The 26,836-nt window shown below is 39.1% G+C and overlaps 2 protein-coding genes across 2 annotated transcripts; both read right to left on the bottom strand.

The window, feature by feature from the left end:
- Nucleotides 1-3,786: 3,786 nt before the first annotated feature.
- LOC145795626 (uncharacterized) lies at nucleotides 3,787-11,143 on the bottom strand. Its single transcript, XM_082880465.1, has 8 exons — nucleotides 11,134-11,143; nucleotides 7,892-8,028; nucleotides 6,443-6,769; nucleotides 5,811-6,352; nucleotides 5,320-5,447; nucleotides 4,559-4,633; nucleotides 4,016-4,463; nucleotides 3,787-3,829 (listed from the first exon to the last, which is right to left on the bottom strand). Exons 1-8 carry the CDS (start codon nucleotides 11,141-11,143, stop codon nucleotides 3,787-3,789), a joined length of 1,710 nt encoding a protein of 569 aa, XP_082736591.1.
- Nucleotides 11,144-24,326: 13,183 nt separating this feature from the next.
- On the bottom strand, nucleotides 24,327-26,133 carry LOC114307733 (2-hydroxyisoflavanone dehydratase). Its single transcript, XM_028253150.2, has one exon. The coding sequence runs from the start codon at nucleotides 25,577-25,579 to the stop codon at nucleotides 24,596-24,598; it is 984 nt and encodes a 327-aa protein (XP_028108951.2). The 5' UTR covers nucleotides 25,580-26,133; the 3' UTR covers nucleotides 24,327-24,595.
- Nucleotides 26,134-26,836: the final 703 nt, after the last annotated feature.

Genomic DNA, 26,836 nt, shown 5'->3' on the forward strand with positions numbered 1-26,836 from the left:
TTTTGAATAATTGTTTTTTCGAAATAATTTTTTCATTTTAAAATAAGCCTGTGTCAATTATTTTCTGCCAATTAATTTTTCTATCACTTCATTTGTAAAATACGTTTTTAATTTTTTTCTAACATTTTGTTAAAGTCAACAACTTTTGAAAATACATATTAATAAAGAAGGAATACATACACTAAATTTAATATTTTAAAATACAAATCATAACGTAAATCTTACAAAACATTATCATTTTTTTTTTCATATATTGCATGTTATGAATTTCGTTCAGATGTGGCAATAGAAATGCAATGCATTATTGTACCCGTTGAGCTCATATAATTGTGGGGATTGACATACAAAATGACTATTATGCCCCTCTTGACTTAAATGGAAAGTGGTTACATAGAACAAAATATAAAGGGTAAAGTATTAATTTCACTTACTTACTACCTACCCCCTATTGTTTCATAACTGTGTGTTCAACACTGAGGTAAAGAAAAAGGAGAGGCTACAGCTGTGTACTTAGTACACGGATGTGATATATATATAAAAAGTAATAATATTAAAAACAGATAATATTTAACAAATAAAAAGTAAATAAAAAAAAATACAACATGAACCTTTTGAACCTTACCTTTTCTATTAAATCTGAATCTCATTCCGTTTACCACACCAACTTCACCATCTCAGAAACACCTTCTCCAGTTACATCAGAAAACAAAAATTAGAGAAATAGAGCATATCCACCATCTCATTAGGTCCTCCTTCTCCACTTCCATAATTTACAGGTTAGTTTTGATGCCAGTTCATCTTCATATTAGTTTCAGATATTAGCTTCAGACATTAGCTTCAGAGGGAGTGTGGGAGGGGAAAAGGAGGACAACCGGGCGGTCATCCCACCGGTCTACCGGGCGGTCATCCCACCGGTCTACCGGCCGGTCATCCCACGGGACATCCGGTCGGTAATCCCGGCCCAGTCACCATTCCACCTCCATATCTGTTGGCTTTGTTTCATATCTGTTCCATTTTCATCTGTTATATTTTCTGATTTCTGTTCTAATTTTGTCACACTATCATTTATTTTTCTAATTATCAGTTTCTAAGTTATAATAAACTGAATGAAACAAACCCAATATAAATGAGAAATATCATTCCCTATGGTTTTTTTTTTTTTTTTTTTTTGTCTAAAAATCTGTTTCTATGGCATCTGCCTAATTAAATTTTGTCACCAAATTTTTTTATATTTATTTTTTACATAAAAATATGTTTGTATGCACAAAAAATGTACTAATGGTTGATATATTTTTCATACATTTTTCTTACCTCTCATATGTTTTAATATAAAATTTTCTTTCACTTTTGCAGTCATCATGCCAAGAATAATCATGCCAAGAACAAAACGAACCAGGCCCGAACTTGGTGAATCCTCAAACCCTGTACCACCACCACTGCAACAACATGATGGCTATCCAACTAATGATTTTGCAACATATCATTATGAACAAACCTATGAACATTTCATTACTCGACCAATTGTTACGGGGAGAAACGTAAAACTACCTTCTAAATATGATTCACTCTTACTTGGCAAATTAGATACAATGGGATGGTTACCATTAAATAATTTGTCAAATAAGATATATCCCCGTCTTCTACGATTATTTTATGTTCACTTGACACTGGGTGACCAACAAAATGAACCGTTCAGTCTTATCTCTTATGTTAAGGGGAAAAGAATCACACTCTCTCTCTGTCGTTTTGCACAAAATATTGGAGTCGAAACAGGAGATTTACAATGTTATTTTCAAAATAAGGCTGCATTAGAAAAAATTGTTGATGATGTCACTCAGATTTATACCACAATTTGTGACAACCGATTTAGCGGCACTAATTTACAAGTCAGCCATTTAAAACCTCACCTTCGTATTCTCCATCGATGGATAGTTGAAAATATCACTCCCAAAAAAGGACATTATAATAGTGTTTCACGTTTTCAAGTTTACTTATTATATTGTTTTGAAATTCGACAAAAATTAGATTTATGCTTTATATTACTAAAAGAAATGATGATTGCAAAATTGGATACTCTGAGTGGCCGGTCACTACCTTTTGGAGCTTTGTTAACCATAATTTTCAAAGCCCATGATGTGAACCTTGAAGGTGAAGGATGGATCAGAATCATTTCACCAATTTCTGAGTATACACTGACCCGAGCTGGTGGTGCTGACACCTTGATGGGATTGTTCATTTCGTGGCATGGCATTATCATTGGGTTTTTCCTCATCAGGTATTGGTGGTGCTGACACCTTGATGGGCTCTATTAATCTTGAAAATGAACCAATACCTGATGAGGAAAAACCCAATGACAATGCCATGCCACGAAATGAACAATCCCATTACTGGACTGATTATTTAGCCTTGGAACAAGAACGGTACAATTAGCGCCTACAATGGGAACAACAAATGGCTAATCAGCTCAATACATTGGGTACTCGGTTCGATGAAATTGCTACCGCTCAGAACTCACTAATTCATCAATTTGGTGAGTTTCGTGTAGACTCAGCGAGACGCGCTGAACTAACAAGGAACCGCATTGATCTGATTAACCATCGAGTCACTCAGCTGTATCATCAGCATTTCCCTCCACGTCCAACACCACCTAACAAAGATGCTTAACTTGTTTAAAAATCAAGTAAAATGGTTCACAAATATAGTGGTTATATTTTTTTCTCTTTTTTTGTTTTGGTTATTTATTTGGTGAGTTTTGTTGTGATTGTTTTACTTTTGTTATTTTGTTATAAACTTTTCTATTCACGTAATGAATAACAACGAGGGGCTTTTTTTGGAATCATTTAATTACATAGTTATAATGTTATAATAATCTGTGCAAAAAGATTATGCATTGAAAAAATTATTTGTACAAAAATTAATAAATAGTAATTCATAAATGTCTACGAAATCCTTCATTTGAATAAAATGAATAAAAGTTACACAATTATTAAATAATTTGTCTGCATCAATTATAATATAAAATTAAATTAATGTTCTGACATTAAATAAAACAAGTTACAATTTAATAATATTTAATAATAAACATTCTGTTTTTTAATGAAAAGGAAAAAAAAAAAGTTAATATAAACTTTTGTACAGAAAATTAAAAAGAATAATCCAGTGTTTACACAAATTATACACCCTTACTTGAAGATATACCTAGCGAATTTTTACACATTCTTCATATAAAATAATATTTTGCTATAAAATCGGGTGATATAAAACAATAAAATATAATTTACTTTTATTTTATTTTATTTTATTTTATTTATTATTATTATTATTATTATTGTTATTATTGTTATTATTGTTATTATTATTATTATTATTATTATTATTTATTTGTTACACTTTTAAATGGTGAACTTATCACCACCACCACCTACCACCACCAACCACCCACCTACCAGCACCATCCACCAGCCACCACCACCCATCTGTCACCACCACCCACCACCACCCACCACCCACCATCCATCACCACCCACCACCCATCTGCCACCCACCACCACCCACCACCCACCCACCACCCATACCACCACATTTAATTTAATGACAACATATTTATTTATGAAAGTTACTAAGAAACACATTGCATATTAATAACAACATATTAAATTGTCTTTGCTAGACTATACATAAAATTGCATATTACACATTGCATGAACAACATATTTAAGTACACACTGATATGCGAAAACCATTATCTTCATTTCCCATGTGATGATGTTTGTGTTTTATTTCGTTTCATTGCCATTTAGCCCAATCGTTGTCCTCAGTATTAGTTATCCTACAAGAAGATAAAAGAAGTCAGTAAATCACAGAAACAGACAAGGAAGGGCGAAGTTATGTAGTAACGGTGTCATAATGACTGAAATAATTTACCAAATAATTACGCATTCACAACCAGTAGTCGGTACGATATTCACTTCCCTTGTTCACATCCCTTTTCTATGCATGGTGAACATGATTTTGCCACATAGTAGTAGCAATTGCATCTCTAACGTTCGATTGGGACGTTAACCCATGTTGTGACATGTCAACGTAGTCAGCTTGGTCTCTAACAAGCCCGTCTGCTTCTGGTTCTGCTTCTGCGGCCATTTCATTATCAGCTTCCATAAAGAATGGATCCATAGCTGCATGCAAACGGATCCAATTGTGCACTACACAACATGCAATCACGAGAGGCCCTTGTCGTGTAGACTTGTAATTTGGCATGGACTGCAATATTGGGAAGCGCTTCTTCAAAACACCAAATGTTCTTTCTATGACATTGCGTAATGACGAATGTCGATGGTTAAACAATTCCTTGGGTCCTGCATAACGATGGCCACGAAACTCTTGCAAGTGATACCGTTGAGACCGAAATGGGGCAAGAAATCCAGGCATGTTCGTGAAACCAACATCAACTAAATAGTACTTGCCTACATGTAAATAATAAATACACAGTTCTGTCAATTGATATGTACAAAAATAGACAAGGAAAAAAGTGTACCGTATGTTATTCAGGGACAGTCACCATTGGGTGGGTGTGGAAACTGTAGATCAGCTCGTGTAATAGAGTAAACCAGAATAGCGTTGTCGTGAGCGCTACCTTCCCATCCAGAATTAATAAATCACCACAACATATCGAAGTCGCAAGCTGCGAGTACATTTTGTGATACCGTTGCTTTCTGACCGTGGAATGTATTTTGTCTTGAAGTAGGGACCCATGCATCCACCAATGTGCCATCGATAGCACCGACACAATCCTAATTGATAGATATTTGTTTGATATTAAAAGCGAAACAAACTTCGATATTACTTTCATAATAAAAAAAAATATTTATTAACACTTATTGATATGAACAAACTTACAGGACAATCATACTGTTCGTGCCTTGAACCAGGGAAAAAACCTCATGTCATTTAAAATTTTTCCCAGTATGTCCTCTAGGTTACGTGGTTTGATAACCGATGATGAAAGCTTGCACAATGCCCGCATAACAATTTTTATGTGCCGACAAATTATTTCCGTGGAGTGTTGAAATCTATCTGTCATTATTCGATGGCGATCATTTTGTGCAAAAGTGTATAAAAAAATTCCAAGCGATTCCTCCACACTGATATGCATATGTTCAGTATCGATAAAGCCATTATGGAGTAAAGTGTCTTTCAATAAAATGAATGCTTGTGCATCCATTCGCATAACGTTCATCATTGTTTCTAGATGGCTATTTAATAGGCTGAAGATGTAATCATCACCTTTGAATGGACACGTTCGCTACGGTCGGCGACTACTTGACGCGTTGATATGGTCATGCATTAAAGCAATCATCAAAAAGTCCATAAAATCATCAACAACCTCATCTTCCTCTAATGAGAGCTCCATTGTATTGTTTTCTCTGTCGGATGACATATGCCTTTGTCTACATCACAGTAAAAGCATAATTATAAAACATGTTATTCATGCTGTAACAGTTAGCGTTATTGGTGAAATAATAAAATTCAGAGGAGAACAAAATTTATTTAACACATGGTCATATTATAATAACAGAACATAGTTTTAATATAACAGAAAACACTTAAAAGTTCAAAAAAAAAACATACGAACATAGGAAAGGAAATGATGGAATGAAAAAAATAATAATAAAAACCAAATCAGGAATAATGAAATCATCAAACAGTTCAGCCAAGAAGATTTGCTAACACAAGCAAAACAGAACTTCTCGGTTCACTGCAAAGCGAGGATCATGGCTAGGCGCAAATGGGTAGGAGTGCGCATAAAAAACCTTCGCCATTCCTTATCCTTGAACAGTGTCAGTGCTCTAACGTACTGCAACGGTGGTATGTCCCCAAGCTCAAGCAATGCATCTTGACATGCATCAAGGGAATAATCATCACCATCTGCACTTACAGCCTTAGTCTCATTTTCTCGTGCACGTGAATGTCCTGTTTTGGCTTGTACATAGGACGTGAAAGTTGCGCACACATCATCAAACCCACTTGACCGTGACTTTTTGGAACGACCACTGTCAGTTTGGCTGGTTGCAGGGCCCCTCTTGTGACCTTTGCCCTTTGCTGGATCCATATACTCATCCCCGAATAAGTCAACAGGAATGGCCTCAGCAGCATTACTCCAACCAGCGTTACTCCCACCACTATCAGCGTTCCAAAATTTATTTAACATGTCATCTTCTTCTTCTGAGTCAAAGGGTCCTTGTGTGGATGCATGAGACAGGGCCCCTGTGGCACAACAATTTTTAACAATTTCTGTCATTTCTTGAAAATATTCAAACCCTTTTGTCCTAAACTTCTTCACATTTCTGCTAGCCTAAAACAATTACAAAACAAGAATTAAGCACTGTATATATCATGAAATGTTTAAAATAAAATTAGAAAATAGTACAGATTAATGGAAAACGTTATCCCAAAATTCATCGGGTGCAATAACAGTGCCTATAATGGGATCCCATCCCAGACCAGTCTGTGCCTGCAATCGCTTAAATGTCTGGTAATCAGCTTTCAATCGCTGATATTTTTGGCGCACCTTGACACCTTTATACCGAAATCCATACATGTTGTGCAACTGATTTGCATAATGATTCCAATGCCTAATTGTCCACGAAGTAGTACGGCCCGTTGTTTGATTGTTTCTAACCTCATCTCTCAACATATTTATTAATTTCATTTCAATTCTGGGCGTCCACATTTTGGTGTTCTCATTGTCATCGGAATTATTTCCATCCATCTATAAACATACAAATTATATTTAAACTAGTTTAGGATGGATATACAAGTATAACAGAGTATTTTAAAGTAATCTACGATGGATATACAAGAATAACAGTGTCAAAATGGTTTGAAGGAAAACACAGATAAAGGAAAAAGAACATATGATTTTATTTCGAGGAAAAAAATACGTAGCAATTAATTGAATTTAAATAGCAGAAATATAACCACAAAAAAAAAACATTCAGATAGCAGAAATATAACCACAAATAATTAAAAAAAAAATCAGTAAACATTGTGTTTAAATAGGAGGAAACAAATCAATAAAAGAAAAATTAAGGAAAAAAAATCAGTAAAAAAGCCCGGTAGGTTCAAACAGACCGGTAGGTTCAGACCATTAACGAAGAAATGAAAAATCGGAAGTCAAAACCGGAAGAGGTGGGAGGACCGGGTGGTTGACCGGCCGGTCGACCGGCCGGATGACCCGGGGGACGACCGGCCGGGTGTCCCAAGCACTGCCGCTTCAGGTTCTGATCGATGAAAGGTTCAAACAGTTCATAATTTAAAATAACAACTGATCTGAAATGGAAAATACGCCTCTACAAATTCTCATAAACCATTAAGGAACTGATTTCAACTTCTCCGAAATCATTTATATATAACAGATGAAGATTGATTTACTGACTATTCTTGAAGAACAAAAAAGTTGAAACAGTTCAGGATAAAGGATGAAGAATGAAATCATTTATCGACTCGTCTGAAATTATTTTCAAATAACAGATGAAGGATGAATGATTTATTTACCAGATTAGTGGGAGTTGAATAGTTATCACCGGTGATGGAATGTGTATACTGATTGAATGTGCCACTGTTTGCTCGTCGGATTCGACAATAAATTTGATAAGTTTGACTTGAAAAAAATTAAAAATAAATTAAGATGAATTTCTCAAATAATTTCCCTCTAACAAAATATATAAATAAATTTGTGAGTAATTTCACCTTGCAATCGTCGTTGTTTGGTTGCCCGTAATAAGAATCGTCCGCAACGCACAAATCGTAACTCAGTCGATTTGTGAAATATGATACCAGTACAGAGTGGGTTAGGTGGATTCATTATTTATAAAATGAGTCTGAAACCCACCCGTGATGAATCTGAAGTACAGATGTTTGATACAGAGAAGCCTCCCGTGATGAATCTGAAGGACTGATGTAGATGAGATTCACGTGAAAGTTGCAGAGACGATGAAGAAGGCATAAACGTTGAAAGGGAGATACAAGCTGCCAAACAGATTTTCAAAATGTAATTTGAATTAACACACGGAATCAATTTTTGAACATCGTATCCAAATATCATGTGCGAGCGCACGTGTTGCAAATTGATTTGAATTAACAACCAAACAGAGCCTTTGTTTTTTGGGTTTTTTTTGGTTTCCCTGTTCTTTTTTTATGTTCTCTTTAAGTGAATACTTCTACAATTGAAGTCATCAATTTGTATGTACTTTTCTCGAAATACCTTCAACAATTTTTTGATTACACCATAACACAAAACATGTATTGCATTGATGAACAATTTTTTATATTATGGCTATTTAAATTTGTAAAGATTCTTTTCACATAAATTATATTTTTTCAGTGTTTTTATGTTACATGTATTGTTAAATGAATTAGCATATTAAAATCATTCAAGGTGCACCAAAAAAAAACATACGGCATACAATTAAATTCTATTTTTCTGATAAGTAAATCCTGCAAAACCAAACCAAAAAAATTGATTATATTTCACAAATCACAACAAAACATTTTCGTTAAATATATATGTGTGGGTAATTTTCTGACCACACTGCCCGCCTAATAATCAGCTGGAGAGCACCGGCAGAATAGATGGCTTCAACAGACCTGTAACAAAAAGAAAAGGCTCCGGCGGTGGCTCTTCCACCCGGGGGCACTCCGATGATCAAGTCAGTATATCTCTCAAAGATAATCAAGTGCTAAACTCACAAGCTTGAGTATAAAACTGCGTACCTTAGACCCACGGGGGTGCCTCTCTTTTATAGTTTTCTCAATCCAAGTCCTACTAGAAGCCTGACTTCTATGGACTCCAATTTAGTACTTACTTTGGATTCCTCAAGAGATAAAGATAAACTCCTTAAGAGCTTTATCCTTATCTTAGCAGAAGTCTTCTCTTTTCTCTAGGACTCTTGTTCATATCCAAGTTGAGTTCCCTCTTCATTCTAGGACTCTTGTCCCTTATCCACTTATCTCGAATTCCGATATCTTCGGAGTCAACCTCGGCCTATCCATGATAACCTCGGCATAACTACCACGACACGTGGCACGTCGGCTGACACGTCGGCGTCACCATGCCACGTGTTGGTACTCAGAAAATATATCCCCACAACTGCCCCCTAGGTTCTATTACCTCAGCATTCTGAGGTGATGGAACCTATATCGATATTTCTTTCTGCATATTGGCTCAAAAAACTGTTTAGCCGAGATCATTTATTTCAGGCCGACATGTTCTCTTCGGAGAACAAGAACTTAAACAAATTCCCTCACGCGCATGAGCTGTCATGCATTTCTTCTCAACCGTTCCCCTTACGTGTTCTATCTTCATTGGCCCGTGTCTGTGACGCGCTTGTAAGCCGCCTTTCACCTGTCTGTGCCGTCGGGCGCATACGTTCCTCCAGGCGCAATAAATGCCCTGTTTTGCCGCCGTTTCAAGTTTTTGATAAAACTTTTCTCTCCATCTTCATTTCTTTACTTTTGCATTCGATTTTCTGGCTCTCTCTCTCTCTAAACTTTCTCAAACCCGCCATTGCTCTAGCTCCAAGTTGTGCAACTGTCTTCATTCTTCCATTTCGCGAGGGTTTCGCCGTTTCATCGTGTCTACAGCCGTTGCCTTACTTCGGCGACTTTCATCCCGGCTTCATTTGTTCTGGTAAGCCTCTGTTCCCCGCATTCCCAATTTCTTCTATGTACTTTCGTTTACTTACTGCCATTATTGCTCTGTTCAAACCTTTGATTTGCTGAACTATTTATCTAGATGCGTCTATTCCATGATTGTACTCATAATTGGAACACTTGCACTGTTTCAATACATTTCTTGCCACTGTTCTTGGCCTTTTACTTCTGTATTTCTTTTGCTTCTGAGAACCATACCTCTGTTCTTTGATTCTGAAACGTCGTTCTTTGCTTCTTGTTTTCCAGATTTCTGCCTTTAATTTTTGCCTTTAATCTTTGCCTTCATAGTTTTAGGTTTGGGTTTTGTTTATAGAACCTTCAATTTTTAGGGAAAACTGAAACAATCCTTACCAGATTATACCTAGGGTTTCGCCGAGGTCCCGATAACCCCCTAAGAGCACCTTCTTTCTGAAATCTAGCATTCTGTCTTTAGGCAGGAGTTCTCAGACATAGGGTTGATACCCCGACCAAACTTGAGTACTTTAGGCAGGAGTTCTCCGTCCCTGCCGATGTCCGCTTGAAACTGGCTGGGGATGATGACTCCATCATGCCTACCAAAAACACCACGCCTCTTCCTATTGTAGCCTTTACTGAGTGTGGACTTCGGCTTCCACTTAACATTCTTTTTCGCGAGATTCTGCATTATTATAAGCTGAACCCTATGCAACTTGCCATAAACTCCTATCGAGTGATTTTTGGTATCATCGCCTTAGCCAGACAAGAAAACGTTAGAATCACCCTAGCCGACATACAATATTGTTACACCATGTGCCCCCTTAGCCTGAAGAAAAAATGTTACGTCTACTACCTCAAGCCGAGGTCTACTGAATTCAAAATCGTAGCCGACCACCCAGACTCCAACAAGGGGGCTGGAGATGACTACTTCATTGTCTCTGGAAATTAGAAATTTGCCCCAGACGAAGATGTCCATCTATACCCTCTTCCTCGAACAGTTAAAGAGGGCAAGGGTAAGAGCCCAGTGTTATTTACTTAGTTGTTTCTTTTCAAGTCTTCAATATTTTATCTGTTTCTAATGTCTGTTTCTTCTTGCAGACGTTCGCAAGCCAGCGAAAGACTTTCGCCAATCTTACGTTCTTAGCAAGGACCTGAAAAAGCTCCTTGACTTGCCTGTCCACAAAAGAAAAGCACCTCTGCTTCTAAACTTTATTCCTACATACAAATCCACTCTGCCCGACGTTCCCAAACGAAAGAAGAAAAGCCTTTCTCCTCCGACTGCCATAACTCAAACCGCTTCTATATCTCGAACAGATCAAGAGTCAACATCTGACCCAATCAATCAACCATCTACCTCAGCCCCATACTTAATCCCAATACCAGAAAGAAAACGTCGGCGACGACTTGTAAAAACTGCTGAGATGGGTCGCCCGAAGCCTGTTGCCCAAGATCTCCTAGCCGACCTACCTGTCGACATTGATGCTGTTCCAACCCAATCCATGCCCCCACCAAAGCCAAAAAGAATAAAAAAGGCTCAGCCCAAGGCCAAAGCTACTGAGGTTGAGGCTGAGGATGCTCTGTCCATCTCACAATTGGCTGAGAGTAAAAAGAGTGCTTCTGCTTCTGCCAAGAGGTTTGCCGAGGCCCAGCTGTCAGAGTCCACTCAATCGAAGAAGCCGAAGTCATCGTCTGCGACGACCTCGGGTTCCAAAGTACCAAGAGTCCCCTGGGTGCCTGAAATCACCCTGGAGGATAAACCTGTTATAGCTTTTAACAGTGCCGAAGACATAAACGTCGGCGTGGCACTCAGTACTGTTGTTCTTCTTCCTGGTGATCTTGAGCGAAATGCCAAGATGAGCGAGTATGAGAACTACGCCCTCATGCTCCAACGCTCTGTACAAGTAAGTTCCCCCATTTGGTAACTTGTCTTTCTGTCCCTTTTTTCTATACTTGCAAGGTTTGTGTAATAACTTTTCCCTTGGGTTCTTTCAGGCCATTCAACATGCTCATTCTCTCTCCATGCAAGCTTTTGAAACAAGGGAGAAGTTGGCCGATATGAGGTGGGAGGTTTCTGTCTTGAAAAAGGAAAACAAAACTGTTCTGACAAAGATGAAGAAGGTGGAAGATCAGGCCGAGGCTGCCACTAAGGCCCAACAAATGGCCGAAGAAAAAGCAAAGTCTGCTGAGGCTATCAGGAAAGTTGTCGAGGCCGAGAAAAAAGACGCCGAGGTAAAAAAGGCCCAAGCCGAAAAAGAGCTTCAGGAGGCTCTGGCCACCAAAAAAGCCGAAATCAAGGAGGCTGATGAGAAGGCTTACGCCCAGGGCATGGCCGACGTCACTGAGGAATATAAACTTCAAGTCAGGCAGGCATGCAACAGGGGCTTCTCTCTTGGTTGGATGGCCTTTGCCAAGAAGCTTAGCATTCCTGACGATTCGCCGCTGCGCAAAGCCGACGCCATTCCTCTTCCATTTCCTCCACCTCCAAGCCAAGCTAAAGATGTATTTGAGTCTGAAGATGCCGATGAAGAAGAAGATGAGGCTTTGGTCAGAAAACCAAAGGATGCTGATGGGGCTAAGTCCCCTCCTCAGAATGAGCAAGTCCTTGACTTGACTCAAGATGAAGAAGGTGATGAGGTTATCCCTGAAACTGTTCCTGACACTGTTCCAGCCGACATCCCTTCCGAGGTTAAGACTGTCGAACAAACTCTTTAGGAAATTGACGCCGAAATAGCGGCAGAGAAGGAGGTCGAGGTTGTATCTGATCTCCAAATCCAACAATCTGGAGGAGAAGACCCTTAGCTTTATGTTCTTCTTTTTCTTGTATTTTGTTTTTTCCTTTATCTTTTTCTGAACAATGTAAGCTTTTGCGTGGCCAACGTGCCTCCCAATTTTGTAAATGTTAACTCAGCTTTCCTTTTCTTAACGCTTGAATCTTTGTCTTTTCTTTGATTGCTTCTGCGTGGTTTCTATACTTAGAATATTTTGCATGATTTACATACTTCTTTCCTTGCTTGTGCAATCTTCTCAGGGTTACATATCTCAGGTGTAATAACTACAAGCTTTACTTCGGCAAGATACTGACCTGCAATCTTTTCATAAGTTTCAACAAGTGTAAAACATATACTATTCAATGTCAACTTTGCAAATTTTTTCTTAAGTTTTAACAAGTATTTTCAACAAGTAATTTCAACAAGTACTTTGCAAACAGTGATCTCGGTCTAACCTACTTGTAAATTGCTACAAATTTCAACAAGTGTTTAAACAATATACTTAGCTTTTACCTCAACCTGTAAATTGCTGCAAATTTCAACAGATGATCATGTGTCGGCTTAACGTTATCATGTAAATTGCTACAAATTTCAACAAGTGTTAAGCATCTTCTTTGGTTGGACCAACCTGTAGATTGCTATAAGTGTGCAAACTATAACCTCGGTTTCACTTCGATTTGTAAATTGCTACAAATTTCAACAAGTGAAGATAAGGAATCAGCTTAATTCCAACTTGTAAATTGCTACAAATTTCAACAAGTGAATTAAGGAATAATCTCGGCTTAACTTCGACTTGTAAATTGCTACAAATTTCAACAAGTGAAGATAAGGAATCAGCTTAATTCTAACTTGTAAATTGCTACAAATTTCAATAAGCGAATTAAGGAATAATCTCGACTTAACTTTGACTTGTAAATTGCTACAAATTTCAACAAGTGAAGATAAGGAATCAGCTTAATTCTAACTTGTAAATTGCTACAAATTTCAACAAGCGAATTAAGGAATAATCTCGACTTAACTTCGACTTGTAAATTGCTACAAATTTCAACAAGTGAAGATAAGGAATCAGCTTAATTCAAACTTGTAAATTGCTACAAATTTCAACAAGTGAATTAAGGAATAATCTCGGCTTAACTTCGACTTGTAAATTGCTATAAATTTCAACAAGTGAAGATAAGGAATCTGCTTAATTCCAACTTGTAAATTGCTACAAATTTCAACAAGTGAATTAAGGAATAATCTCGGTTTAACTTCGACTTGTAAATTGCTACAAATTTCAACAAGTGAAGATAAGGAATCAGCTTAATTCCAACTTGTAAATTGCTACAAATTTCAACAAGCGAATTAAGGAATAATCTCGGCTTAACTTCGACTTGTAAATTGCTACAAATTTCAACAAGTGAAGATAAGGAATCAGCTTAATTCCAACTTGTAAATTGTTACAAATTTCAACAAGCGAATTAAGGAATAATCTCGGCTTAACTTCGACTTGTAAATTGCTACAAATTTCAACAAGTGAAGATAAGAAATCAGCTTAATTCTAACTTGTAAATTGCTACAAATTTCAACAAGCGAATTAAGGAATAATCTCGGCTTAACTTCGACTTGTAAATTGCTACAAATTTCAACAAGTGAAGATAAGGAATCAGCTTAATTCCAACTTGTAAATTGCTACAAATTTCAACAAGTGAATTAAGGAATAATCTCGGCTTAACTTCGACTTGTAAATTGCTACAAATTTCAACAAGTGAAGATAAGAAATCAGCTTAATTTCAACTTGTAAATTGCTACAAATTTCAACAAGCGAATTAAGGAATAATCTCGGCTTAACTTCGACTTATAAATTGCTACAAATTTCAACAAGTGAAGATAAGGAATCAGCTTAATTTCAACTTGTAAATTGCTACAAATTTCAACAAGCGAATTAAGGAATAATCTCGGCTTAACTTCGACTTATAAATTGCTACAAATTTCAACAAGTGAAGATAAGGAATCAGTTTAATTCCAACTTGTAAATTGCTACAAATTTCAACAAGCGAATTAAAGAATAATTTCGGCTTAACTTCGACTTGTAAATTGCTACAAATTTCAATAAGTGAGGATAAGGAATCAATTTAATTCCAACTTGTAAATTGCTACAAATTTCATCAAGTGAATTAAGTATTTTCGTCTTCTCTCTGCCCCTAATGTGAACCTGAGTTCTACTTGGGTTCTCATTATTCATGTCTCAAAAACACCAATATGTAACTTTATCAATCGTATGTGTTTTAAAGAAAAAGGGAAAAGTTTTTATTGATGACATGGGCCAAAAATTCTGCACATCTAATGATAGAAGAATTTCAAATTACAAGTGTTCCAAGGTCTTGGCAGTGCTTTGCCCTCGTTATTTTCAAGCCGATAAGCTCCAGTGCCTAATACCGAAGTAATTCTGTAGGGTCCTTCCCAGTTTGGGCCAAGCTTGCCCTCTTTGGGATCTTTCTTGTTGCCGACGACTTTTCTCAGGACTAGGTCGCCGACTTGAAAATCTCTTGGATTGACCTTCTTGTTGTAAGCTCTAGCAAGCTGTTGCTGGTATACTGCGAGCTGAATTGCAGCTTTCTCTCTTCGTTCTTCCAAAAGATCCAGATCTCGGGCTAAGATTATATCATTGATGCCATTCTCTACTCCCTGGGTTCTGATCCCTGGGATGCCGATCTCCAATGGGATGACTGCTTCTGTGCCATAAGCCATGGCAAAGGGGGATTCCCCTGTTGATCTTCTCGGCGTAGTCCGATATGCCCAAAGTACGTTGGGCAATTCATCTACCCACTTTCTTTTTGCTGCTTGCAGCCTCTTCTTTATTCCATCCAAAATTACTTTGTTGGATGCTTCTGCTTGCCCATTACTTTGGGGAAAACTTGGTGTTGAGAAGTAATTTTTGATCTTGAATTTCGCACAAAAGTTCTTGATGAGTTTGCTGTCAAACTGTGTTCCGTTGTCGGCAACTATTGCTCTTGGAATCCCAAATCTGGTGATGATGTTTCTCTATATAAAGTTCTTGACGTCCACATCTCGGATTTTGGCAAGAGGTTCTGCCTCTATCCATTTTGTAAAGTAATCTGTTGCCACCAGCAAGTATTTTCTCTGCCCAGTTGCCTGGAGAAGTTTCCCAACCAGATCCATGCCCCATTAGGCAAACGGCCAAGGGCTGGACACTGGGTTTAGGTCAGTAGCTGGTTGATATATCAAAGGTGCAAACTTTTGGCATTGTTCACACTTCTTTACGTAGGCTTCAGCATCTTTCTGCATGTAGGGCCACCAATACCCCTGTGTAATGGCCCTGTGGGCTAATGATCTGCCCCCAGCGTGGCTTCCACAAATTCCTTCATGAATTTCATATAGGAAATCTTCAACCTGCAAAGGGTGTACGTACCTTAAAAGGGGTCCAGTGAAGGACCTTCTGTAAAGGTGTCCATCTGCTGTTAAACAGAATTTTGCCGATTTCAATCTGACTTTGTGTGCCTCCTTATGATCTTTTGGCAGCTTTCCTTCTTTCAGGAATGCAACAATTGCATTCATCCAGCTTGGCCCCATGTCTACACACATTGCTTCATGTTCTGTGTTTTTTGGTTCTATGCTCAGGCCCGACATGTAGTCGATCATAATTGTCCCTGTTTCCAGTGAAGGACCTTCTGTAAAGGTGTCCATCTGCTGTTAAATAGAATCTTGCCGATTTCAATCTGACTTTGTGTGCCTCCTTATGATCTTCTGGCAGCTTTCCTTCTTTCAGGAATGCAACAATTGCATCCATCCAGCTTGGCCCCATGTCTACACACATTGCTTCCTGTTCTGTATTTTTTGGTTCTATGCTCGGGCCCGACATATAGTCGATCATAATTGTCCTTGTTTTTCCCGCCTGTATTGAACTTGCCAGGTTAGCTAACGCGTCGGCGTGGGTGTTGTCATCTCGGCTAACTTGGAGTAGTCGGCAGTTCTGAAATAGGCCTGCCAACCTGATGACCTCTTTTGCATATGCCGACATCCTTTTGTCCCTGGATGCAAATTCACCTGTTGACTGATTAACAATAAGTTGTGAATCACAAAAAACTATTACCTCATCTGCTTCTGCTGCTGCTGCCAGTTTTAGCCCTGCAATTAATGCTTCGTATTTCGCTTCATTATTTGAGGCCTTGAACCCCAAATGGATGGACTGTTCTATTATTTCTCCATCTGGAGATATCAGCAGTACCCCAGCCTCCGCTCCTTGTCGGTTCGAACTTCCATCGACGAACAGTCTGAATGAATCGCCAATGTAGATGCTGCAGGGTCTGAGTTTTTCCTTCCTTTGCTCTTTTGCCCTAGGCTGGGATTCTTTTTGCTTGCTGGGACAATGCTCATCCTGGCTCAACGGAGCCCGATGTTCGATGGTTTCAGGTGTGAATTCTGCCACGAAGTCGGCCAAAACTTGGCCTTTAATTGCTGTTCTTGGCCTGAACTCCAGGTCATACTGGCCCAGGGCTACTGCCCATCTTGCTATCCTTCCTGTTAAGTCTCCTTGTTGCAACAAGGACTTCAGTGGGTGCTCTGTTAGGACCACAATCTTGTGCGCTTGAAAGTAATGGTTCAACTTCTTTGAAGCCATTACTAAGGCTAGCATTAATTTCTCTAGTGGTAGATACCTTGTTTCTGCATCGGCCAAGGTTTTACTAACATAATAAACAGCCTTTTGCTCCCCTTTTTCTTCTCGGATTAGTACTGCACTTACTGCGTGTTCTGAAACTACCAAGTACAAAAACAGTTCTTTCCCTGGTTCTGGGTTGGAAAGAATCGGAGTTGTGGTCAAGTACTTCTTTAGGTCGGTTAAAGCGGCTTCGCATTATTCTGTCCACAGAAAGTCTGTGGCTTTTTTCACCAGGTTGAAGAAGGGTCTGCATTTATTTGAGCTTCTGCTGATGAATCTGTTTAGGGCTGCGGCCCTTCCAGTAAGCATCTGAACCTGTTTTGCCGACGTCAGGCTCTGCAGCTCTAGGATAGCCTTGATTTGGTCTGGGCTGGCCTCAATGCCCTTTCTCGTTACCAAATGCCCTAAAAACTTACCTGATCCAACTCCAAACGCGCACTTGGATGCGTTGAGTCGGAGCCGGTATGTTTTGAGTATATCAAAGACCTCTTTTAGGTCGGCAAGATGACCCGTAGATTCCTTGGTCTTCACGACCATGTCATCGATGTAGACTTCTACCGTTTTGCCAATCAGGTGCTTGAACATTTTTGTTACTAACCTTTGGTAAGTTGCTCCTGCGTTTTTCAACCCAAAAGGCATTACCTTGTAACAGTACAGGCCTTTAGGGGTGATGAACGCGGTTTTCTCCTCGTCTGGAGGGTACATGGCAATCTGGTGGTACCCCCTGTATGCATCCAGAAAACTCATCCTTTCATGCCCTGAAGTAGCGTCTACGAGCTGGTCAATCTTGGGCAGAGGAAAGCTGTCTTTGGGACAGGCTTTGTTGAGGCTGGTAAAGTCTACACAAACCCTCTATTTGCTGTTCTTCTTCTTCACCACTACTGTGTTGGATAGCCAAGTTGGGTAGTGAACTTCTCGGATGGCCCTGGCCTCCAGAAGTCTATCTACTTCTTCTTCTACTGCTTCGACGTGCATCAACGTCGGTCTTCTGGCTCGTTGAATCACAGGTTTTGCCGACCTGTTGACATTCAGTCTGTGGCAAGTGACCTCGGGGTCAATTCCAGGCATCTCGTAAGGTGTCCAGGCGAACACCTCAATGTTGGCTCTCAAAAAATCTTCCAGTTCTCTTTCCTCTTCTTCGGCTAAGCCTGAGCCGAGAAGAAAGAAGCGTTCTTCGTCACCTTCCTGGACAAGGATTTTCTTTAGTGTCTCTTCACTCTTTTCGGTTGGCTCCTTGCCGACATCTTCTAGGACCTCCATGTCCTCGTCTTCAATCTCTGTCTCTTTTGGCTTTCGAATGCTGCAAGTAGTCTTCATTGCTGCCATGGAGCAAGTTTTTGCCTGTAGTTGATCTCCTCTGACTTCTTCAATCCCATGCTCTGTTGGGAACCGTAGTAGTTGATGCAGTGTTGAGGGAACTGCCCCCATTGTATGTAACCATGGTCTTCCCAAGATGATGTTATATGGCGAGGGTGTGTCAATCACCATAAATTCTATTTTGATCTTTTTAGTACCAGCTTGTACTTCCACGCTTGCTGCGCCCAGTGGCCACGCCGGCGTTCCATTGAAGCTGACCATAGGGTTGCTGGATTGTTCCAGGTCATCAGGGTGAAGGCCCAGCTCCTTGTAACATTTGATGTACATGATGTCACAAGAGCTGCCTTTATCTATCAGGATGCGTTTCACTTGGCATTCCCCAACCTGGAGGGACACTACCAAGGCATCATTATGCGGATGTTGGACCAACTCCAGGTCGGCTTCAGTGAAAGTTATCATCGGTCCTTGGCATTCTTCATGCCGAGGTCTTTTGTATCCGACCTGGTTCATGTGCTGCAGGTGTTTTACTTTTTGGGTTTCTCCCCGAATGTCGCTTTCGTTCACCTTTGAGTGGATTACATTAACCACCCGTGGTCCTCCTGCCTGTGGTTGCTGTGCTGGAGGAGGCGGTGCTGCTGGTGCTTAAGGCAATCTTGTCTGTTCTTCTCTTGTCCTGGCCTCATCAACAAGGTCCCTCAGATGGCCTTGCCTTACTAGGTCTTCTAAGTGTGCTTTTAAGGCTCTGCAACCCTGAGTTGGGTGTCCTTCTTCATTATGGTAAGCACAGCGCCTACCAACGTTTCTTCCCATAAATTCCCCTGGTGCTCTTGCCGGTGCCTTGAAATAGGGTTGATTTCGTATTTGGTCCAGGACTTTATGGATAGGGATTCGGAACACCATCGTCACTGCCTGTTTACCCTTCAGTTCTGTTTCTTGTTTGGTCGGCCCGTTGGTACCTCGGCCTCGCTTCGGCGAGCCGTTTCCCTTCTCCTGTTTCATCTCTTTGTTTCCCGACGTATCTTCCTCGGCTCTGGCGTACTTCTCGATTCTCGCCATAAGTTCCTCCATGCTTTTTGGCAATGTTTTTGCCAAAGACTTCCGTAGTGGGCAGTCATCTTTCAGGCCGTTCTTGAAAGACACGACCGCCACTTCTTGGTTACATTCGGGTATTCGATTGAATACCTCGTAGTACCTCTTCGCGTAGGCCCTAAGGCCTTCTTCCTTGGTGATTCTTAAAGCCATCAGGGCGTCGACCCTCAAGGGCTGTAATTTGTTCGTTACAAACCTGGCCACAAACATCTCGGCCAGGCCTTCCCATGTCTTTACGCTTCCCTTTGGTAGTTTATGGAACCAATCAGATGCAATTTCCCCAAAGGATGAGGGAAATACTTTGCAGAGCAACGGCTCGTTCCCACTGTATAATGCCATTGAGTTCAGGTATGGTCCAACGTGAAAGTTGGGATCTGATTTACCATCATAAATTTGGAACCTTGGCATACTGAATCTCTTTGGTGTTTCAAATTTGTCTAGTTCCACCGAGAACGGTGTTCTCGGCTTAATTGGGGATGTCACCTCGGCTTCAACATTCTGCTGCCTCCTTTTGAGGTATTCCCTCAAGTCTTCCTTACTCCTACCTGGAGCTCGGCTATCTCTGGACTTCAATCTTTTTGGCACACTACTTTCGGCCTCGTGGTGGGCCCGTTTCGATCTTTCTCTATGGGTTGTGTCAAAGCAGAGTGCCTACCCTTGAACATGCCAATGTTCTTTATGCCCTGGATCCTTCATTCGATGTGTCCTTCGGGACTCTTCTTGCCTCGGCTCCTCTCGTCCGACTTCCCTGGAAGGCCGGTGTGAGTACCTTCCACTCTTGGTGTGCTGAGGGGCTTCGGGGATTGCTTTCCTTCCTCCCTTCTGGGTGTTAATTGCCGGCATCGGCGTATCTTGCAGCGGGTATGGTGGTTGCATAACATTGTTTTGCATCATGAAGTTAACCACTGACTGTAGGTCTGCCAACTTGTTTGCCAAGTCTTTTACTTCCTCATCTCTCCGTAGGCACCTATCCCTCCATACCTGAAGGTTGTCTTCGTTATAATACTTGCTTTGGTCTGTTTGCTTCGAAGTACCGCCGTCCTGGCCGACGTCTTTCTCTCCGTGACCCTGGTCATGATTTTCTGTACTATGGTTGTCTCCTTCAATGTCAAGATCAATTGGTCTGCCAATCCTAGCAAGAGTGTCGCCCCCAATGTTTTCCCTCTGCCCGTCACTGGCCATCTATTCTTCTAAGATTCCTACAGACGGCGCCAAATTGTGTGGGTAATTTTCTGACCACACTGCCCGCCTAATAATCAGCTGGAGAGCACCGGCAAAATAGATGGCTTCAACAGACCTGTAACAAAAAGAAAAGGCTCCGGCAGTGGCTCTTCCACCCGGGGGCACTCCGACGATCAAGTCAGTATATCTCTCAAAGATAATCAAGTGCTAAACTCACAAGCTTGAGTATAAAACTGTGTACCTTAGACCCACGGGGGTGCCTCTCTTTTATAGTTTTCTCAATCCAAGTCCTACTAGAAGCCTGACTTCTATGGACTCCAATTTAGTACTTACTTTGGATTCCTCAAAAGATAAAGATAAACTCCCTAAGAGCTTTATCCTTATCTTAGCAGAAGTCTTCTCTTTTCTCTAGGACTCTTATCCATATCCAAGTTGAGTTCCCTCTTCATTCTAAGACTCTTGTCCCTTATCCGCTTATCTCGGATTTCGATATCTTCGGAGTCAACCTCGGCCTATCCATGACAACCTCGGCATAACTACCACGACACGTGGCACGTCGGCTGACACGTCGGCGTCACCATGTCACGTGTTGGTACTCAGAAAATATATCCCCACAATATATATATATATATATATATATATATATATATTATGAGAACTTATTTCAGGATACCAAATTCGTGAAGTCCAATCTTTGCTTTCTTTTTTATATATTTGTTGGGAAAAATTTGAGTTTTGCAAAGAATTTAGTATTGGTGTAGTCATTGAATTGTAATGAACATTTGAAAAGAGTTTGGACATATGTACAATTATTAGGGAAGTTGTGAAAATTATTGTGTGAAACGATTTTTTAGAAAAAAATATATATATAATTATTACATTCCACAAATTTTAACAAAACATTTTTAGTAATCAAATTATAAATTTTTTTTCCTGTATCACTATTTCTCAGAATTACAAAATTGATGAGGTCCAAATTTGTAATAATAATAATAAAAAAAAAAATTAAACATATTTTTACATATCAAATTCGGTTATATTGCCAAAAACCCCCGTATTTCCCCTCCATATATGTTGCTGCACATGCTGAGCCCCTTTTCTTTATCACTTCACCTAACAGCATGACTTCACCTAACAGCATGTCAGGGGAAATTTCTGAGTTTGAAATTGGCTCGAATCCAATACGACGTCGTTTTAGATTTTTTTTTTCCTTGCTGTTTTGAAGATGAACATGGAGAAGAAGCAAAAGAAGAAAAAGAAGAAGAAAAGAGAAAAGGGAGTAGCTGAACACATCATCATCATCATCAACAACAACATCTTCATCATCATCAACAGGCAACAATTTTTTTCCCCCCTTCATCTTCAGATGTAGATCCACTAGAGAGAAAAAAAAAATCAACATCTTCATCAACACATCATCATCATCAACAACAATATCTTCATCAGCATCATCATCACCGTCAACATCAACACATCATCATTAGCCAACAATTTTTTTTTCCCCTTCATTTTCAAATCCAGATCCACTAGGAGGACAAAAAAAGAAAAAAAGAAAAGAAAGGAAAAGAAAAAGTATAGTGGCGATCGACGATACCCACCGGCGATCATCGTCATCACCGTCGATCTTCTTTCTCTTCCTCCTTCGCCATCACCGTCTCCATCTTTTCCTCTTCTCTTCTCTCCTCTCCTCTCTCTCTCTCGTCTCTTCTCTTCTTTTCTCTTCCCTCTGTATTCAAAAGCAAGAAAAGGAAAAGAAAAAAAAAAAAGGAAACGAACCTGTTATTTCGAGCAACCAAGTATTATCCAAGATATTTATAGTATTTATATAGTTAATCCCTCCATTAAAATATATTACAAACAAATATAATTTTTCTTATTTTCCTCAGTAACAATTTTCACTTATAATCTCACCCAATTAGGAACGGACCTATATGTGGAGACGACCAGGGGTTTTGGGGGAAGGAAATTACATGCCGGTGAGAGAATGGAAAAAAAAAAAAAAAGTTACAAACACATAAGAGGTATAAGTGTGTTTGTGATGGAGTGTAAATGAAAGTCTATAGGAGCATAAGTGGCACTTGCACTCCCTATATATTAATAATTTTCTTTTCTTTTTCTCACTTGCATGTAATTTTTCCTTTTTTTTTTTTTTTTAAACTATTATTTCCTATGTGTATAAGTGTATTGGGCCCACAACTCTTCTTTATTCTACCTATTTATTTTTAAGCAATTCATAAGCTCTTCTCTTTTTCTTTATCTTTTTGTAATTTTTTCTTTTTCTTCTTCTTCTATTTTCTCTCTTCTTTTAATTTTGTTTTTTGTTTTTTTGGACTTATCTCTTAGTTGCAAGTAGGGGTGTGCGCGGTGTGGGTCGGTGCGGTTTGAGAGAAAAATAGAAACCGTACGGCGGGTGGCAGATTGATAAAAGTGTCACTAGAATTTGCCATTTTCCTTATCAAAAACCGGCGGTTTGGTTGGCAAATAATGGCGGATTTGCCTTGGCGGTTCGGGCGGATTGGCGGTTTATAAAAAATATAATTCAAATTACAAAAATTAAATCAAAGAGTAAAAAAAAGACCAGAGATAGCGTGATGTTAAGCATCTTGCGAAGCTTTCTTCTGATGCAGCAAGTGTAGCAACAACATGATAATATCAACGACTATGCCATCAGTTCATTACAAGCATCTCTGGAAGTTACAATGATCAAATACAATACATAAAATTAATATCATTCAGGGTTTACAATATATTGAAAATGTTTAGTCTTGAAAAGTATGTAGATTGAAAAGTGAGCTAATGCAAGTTTGCAACATGGCCAGAAAAAAAAAAAAAAAAGATTGAAAAATGAATTGGAATCTAACTTTATTTTGGATTACTGACATCTTGAATTCCCCTCGAGCAGTAATGTAATATTATATTCTAAGGTATAGAACAACAAGCAAACTTAAGTAAAAAAGAATTTTTAGAATCTTATAAAACATGATTTAATAGCGGTGCGGGTCAGTGCGGTTTGGAAGAAAAATAGAAACCGGCGGATTGATAAAAGTGTCACTAGAATTTGCCATTTTTCTTACCAAAAATCGGCGGTTCGATTGACAAATAATAACGAATTTGCCTTGGCGGTGCGGCTCGGTGCAGTTTTGGCGGTTTTGGCGGTTTCGGTGGTATTATGCACACCCCTAGTTGCAAGTTACATGTCATTTTTTTTTTTAATTTATTACAAACTCAATCATATAATGTCCAATTCATTGTCATGTAATTATGGATAAATTATAAATCTCTAATATTACACATATTTTTGTTGGAGTATTGACCCCTCTCGAAAACAAAAGTTTAGTTTCATCCTTGCACCCAATCTAACCCTTGAAAATAAAAAAGTCCATTGATTTAATGATTTACACCAACATAATATGACTTGCGGATATATCTAATATTATTGTTCTTATTTTTTCTTACATTGACAAGGGATACATTTGGATTTGGTGTAACTTTTCGTTGTAAACTGTAAGAATACTCATTCGTAACTTTTAGATAATCAATTTTTTAAAATTATTTAAGTCTCTAACTATAAGTAAAAAAATTGTACTGAACAACACTCTAGTGCAAAATTTCAAAATAAAAAAATAAAAAATAAAAAAAAATTATAAACAACTTCAATATACTGCTTAACATGGATTAAGATAACAATAGTACAAGCATACCACAGGGATTCTTTATCCCAAATTCTACTATTTCTTTTGTCACAAAACACTTGAAGTCATTGAATGGTGTCTAATTTTCTTGCACGATTAGTGTTTTGAAACATCAGAGATGGAAAATTTAGGGAGATTAAGAACACTCGAGCGAAACATAAATACAAAAAGAAATGATGAGCAACTTATTAAGTTCAACTTAACTAACATACAAAATTACACTATTTTTGTATAAACGAAACCAATCTTTTGAGCATAATTTTAGTATTCTCGGACTCAGGATTCGAGATGTGGAAAACATGTTCCTCTCCTTCAGCTTCATACAACTCCACTTCTCCAACCCATCCACTGTCCCTCACTGCTTCGTAGTACTTCACATTTCTCTCCCTAAGTGCATCTTTCTCAGCAACACACACCAACAACCTTGAACATCCAAGACCCGCCAAACTCGGAGCCCCGGGTCCACACGGGTTAATCGTCGGGTCATCAAGCCCACCCGGACACTCCGGGTATACAAACTTCCAAAGCCGAGAACTCATCCGATCCTCGTGACCCGAAACTGGATCCGACCCGATCGGATCCGCCCCCCAGAAGTACGGGTGGGCTGCAATCACACCTAAAATTCTCACCCCATTGGGTAACCTCTCCCGGCCCGCTTTCATGGCCATGTTGTGAGCGATATTGCCGCCAGCACTGTCACCACCGACGAAAACCCGGTTGAAATCTCCATGGTCGTTCAGCCACCTCTCTCCGCCGTCGCCAGCGTAGTGAGAGGCGACCCATTGGAGGGCGGCCCAGGAGTCATGGTAAGCTGTGGGGAGAGGGTGTTCGGGGGAGAGACGGTATTCGATTGAGACGGCGAGAGCGGTGGATTGGGATGATAAGGTGGTGAGGTAACGGTGGTTTGTGGCGGAGAAGGCAGAGCCGACGCAAAAGCCGCCGCCGTGGAAGTAGACAAGTATGGGGAGTTTTGTGGTGGTGGTGAGTGGTGGGAGGTAGATGCGGGCGGTGACGCCGGTGGAGGGTGAGATGGTGAGGTCTTTGGAGGAGACAGCGGTGGTGGTGGAGAAGACAGAAGGGGGGACGGGAGGTGTGCTGTGGAGGCGGTGCACGGTGCCGTCTTTGTAGACGCGGAGGAGGGGGAGGAACTCGTGGGCAATTTCGTCGGCGGAGTTGGCGGTGGTGGTGGTGGTGGAATCCTCCATGGAATTGTATGGAATGGTTTGATAGGAAAGGTAGATGAAACTTTGAATGGCCAACTTAAAAAGTAGTAATGGTAGATAAACCAATCAGAAACAAAAGAAAAACAGACAACTGATCCACTACCAACAGGAATTTTTTTTTTTAATTTTATTTTAAGATTGTACTACCAAAAGGCCCTTTGAAATTATTATTTTATGGTGTGGTTTGGGAAGCGGCTATTTTAAAATTTTTTTAGTTTTTTAATTATTTTAATAGGTTATTTTAATTTTTGTGTTTGAAAAGATGGAATAGATTTTTATTTAAATTGGTGTATTGAAAAATGTGTTAAAATAATGTTTTTAATTAAAATGACAATTTTATCCCTATTCTCACATTTTTCAAAGTAAATCAATAGAGGCAAAATTGTAATTCTACTATCTGTCACTGTGACAGCCTACCACTATCACAGTGACAGCCACTGCCAACCTAATTTTTCTTTCTTTTTTTTTTTTTTTTTTTTGAAAACATTTTGATTTGGAAACTTTTAGGCTATTTTTGTTTTGGAGACTATATTAGCCTAAACCACCTCTTCCCAAACACCCCCTATGAAAGGAAAATGCTCCCTAGTTTGAGCAAGTGAGGTTCAAATGGCCGGAAAAAGATTATTCTCTCTTATCTCTATCTTTCTCTCTCTCTAACCTAATCCAAGAAACGTGACCCAAAAACATATATTTTCTCTCATTATCTCTATATCTCTCTCTCTCTCTCTCTTGTTTTGCAGACAAACTCACATTAGTATCTATTACTCTCACCCTTCTCTGTAACTTTCAAATCTTTGCTTGGGAAAAAAAATATAGTTCACTTTTTCAATTTATTTTTAAGACTAGTAATGTGTAAAAAGAATAAATTAGTTGATAATTAAAAAAAAATAAAAGAGAGAATTATTTTAAATATAGATTGTCATATCATTAAATTTAAAAAGTGAATTTAATTTACATAACCAAACTAACAATCACAAAATATCATAATTAAGTCACAATTAATATCATAATAAATCATAATCAATTTATCATAATAAAATATTCTAAAATTTATAATTAAAATATTCGGTACATACCTTTTTTTAAGGTATGTAGCATAGAATTACTTGAAAAGTTCTCTATGTAAATATTAGGATTGGACATTGGTCATGTCCTATGCGGGTTGAGTTTGCATTGCTTAATAAATAAATTTATGCCTACTTAAACTTGGCTCAGTCAAAATATTGGATTTATATGAAC

The sequence above is a fragment of the Camellia sinensis genome, chromosome 7 (genome assembly GCF_055761805.1).
Source record: "Camellia sinensis isolate YWXY chromosome 7, ASM5576180v1, whole genome shotgun sequence".
Taxonomy (NCBI): Eukaryota; Viridiplantae; Streptophyta; class Magnoliopsida; order Ericales; family Theaceae; genus Camellia; species Camellia sinensis.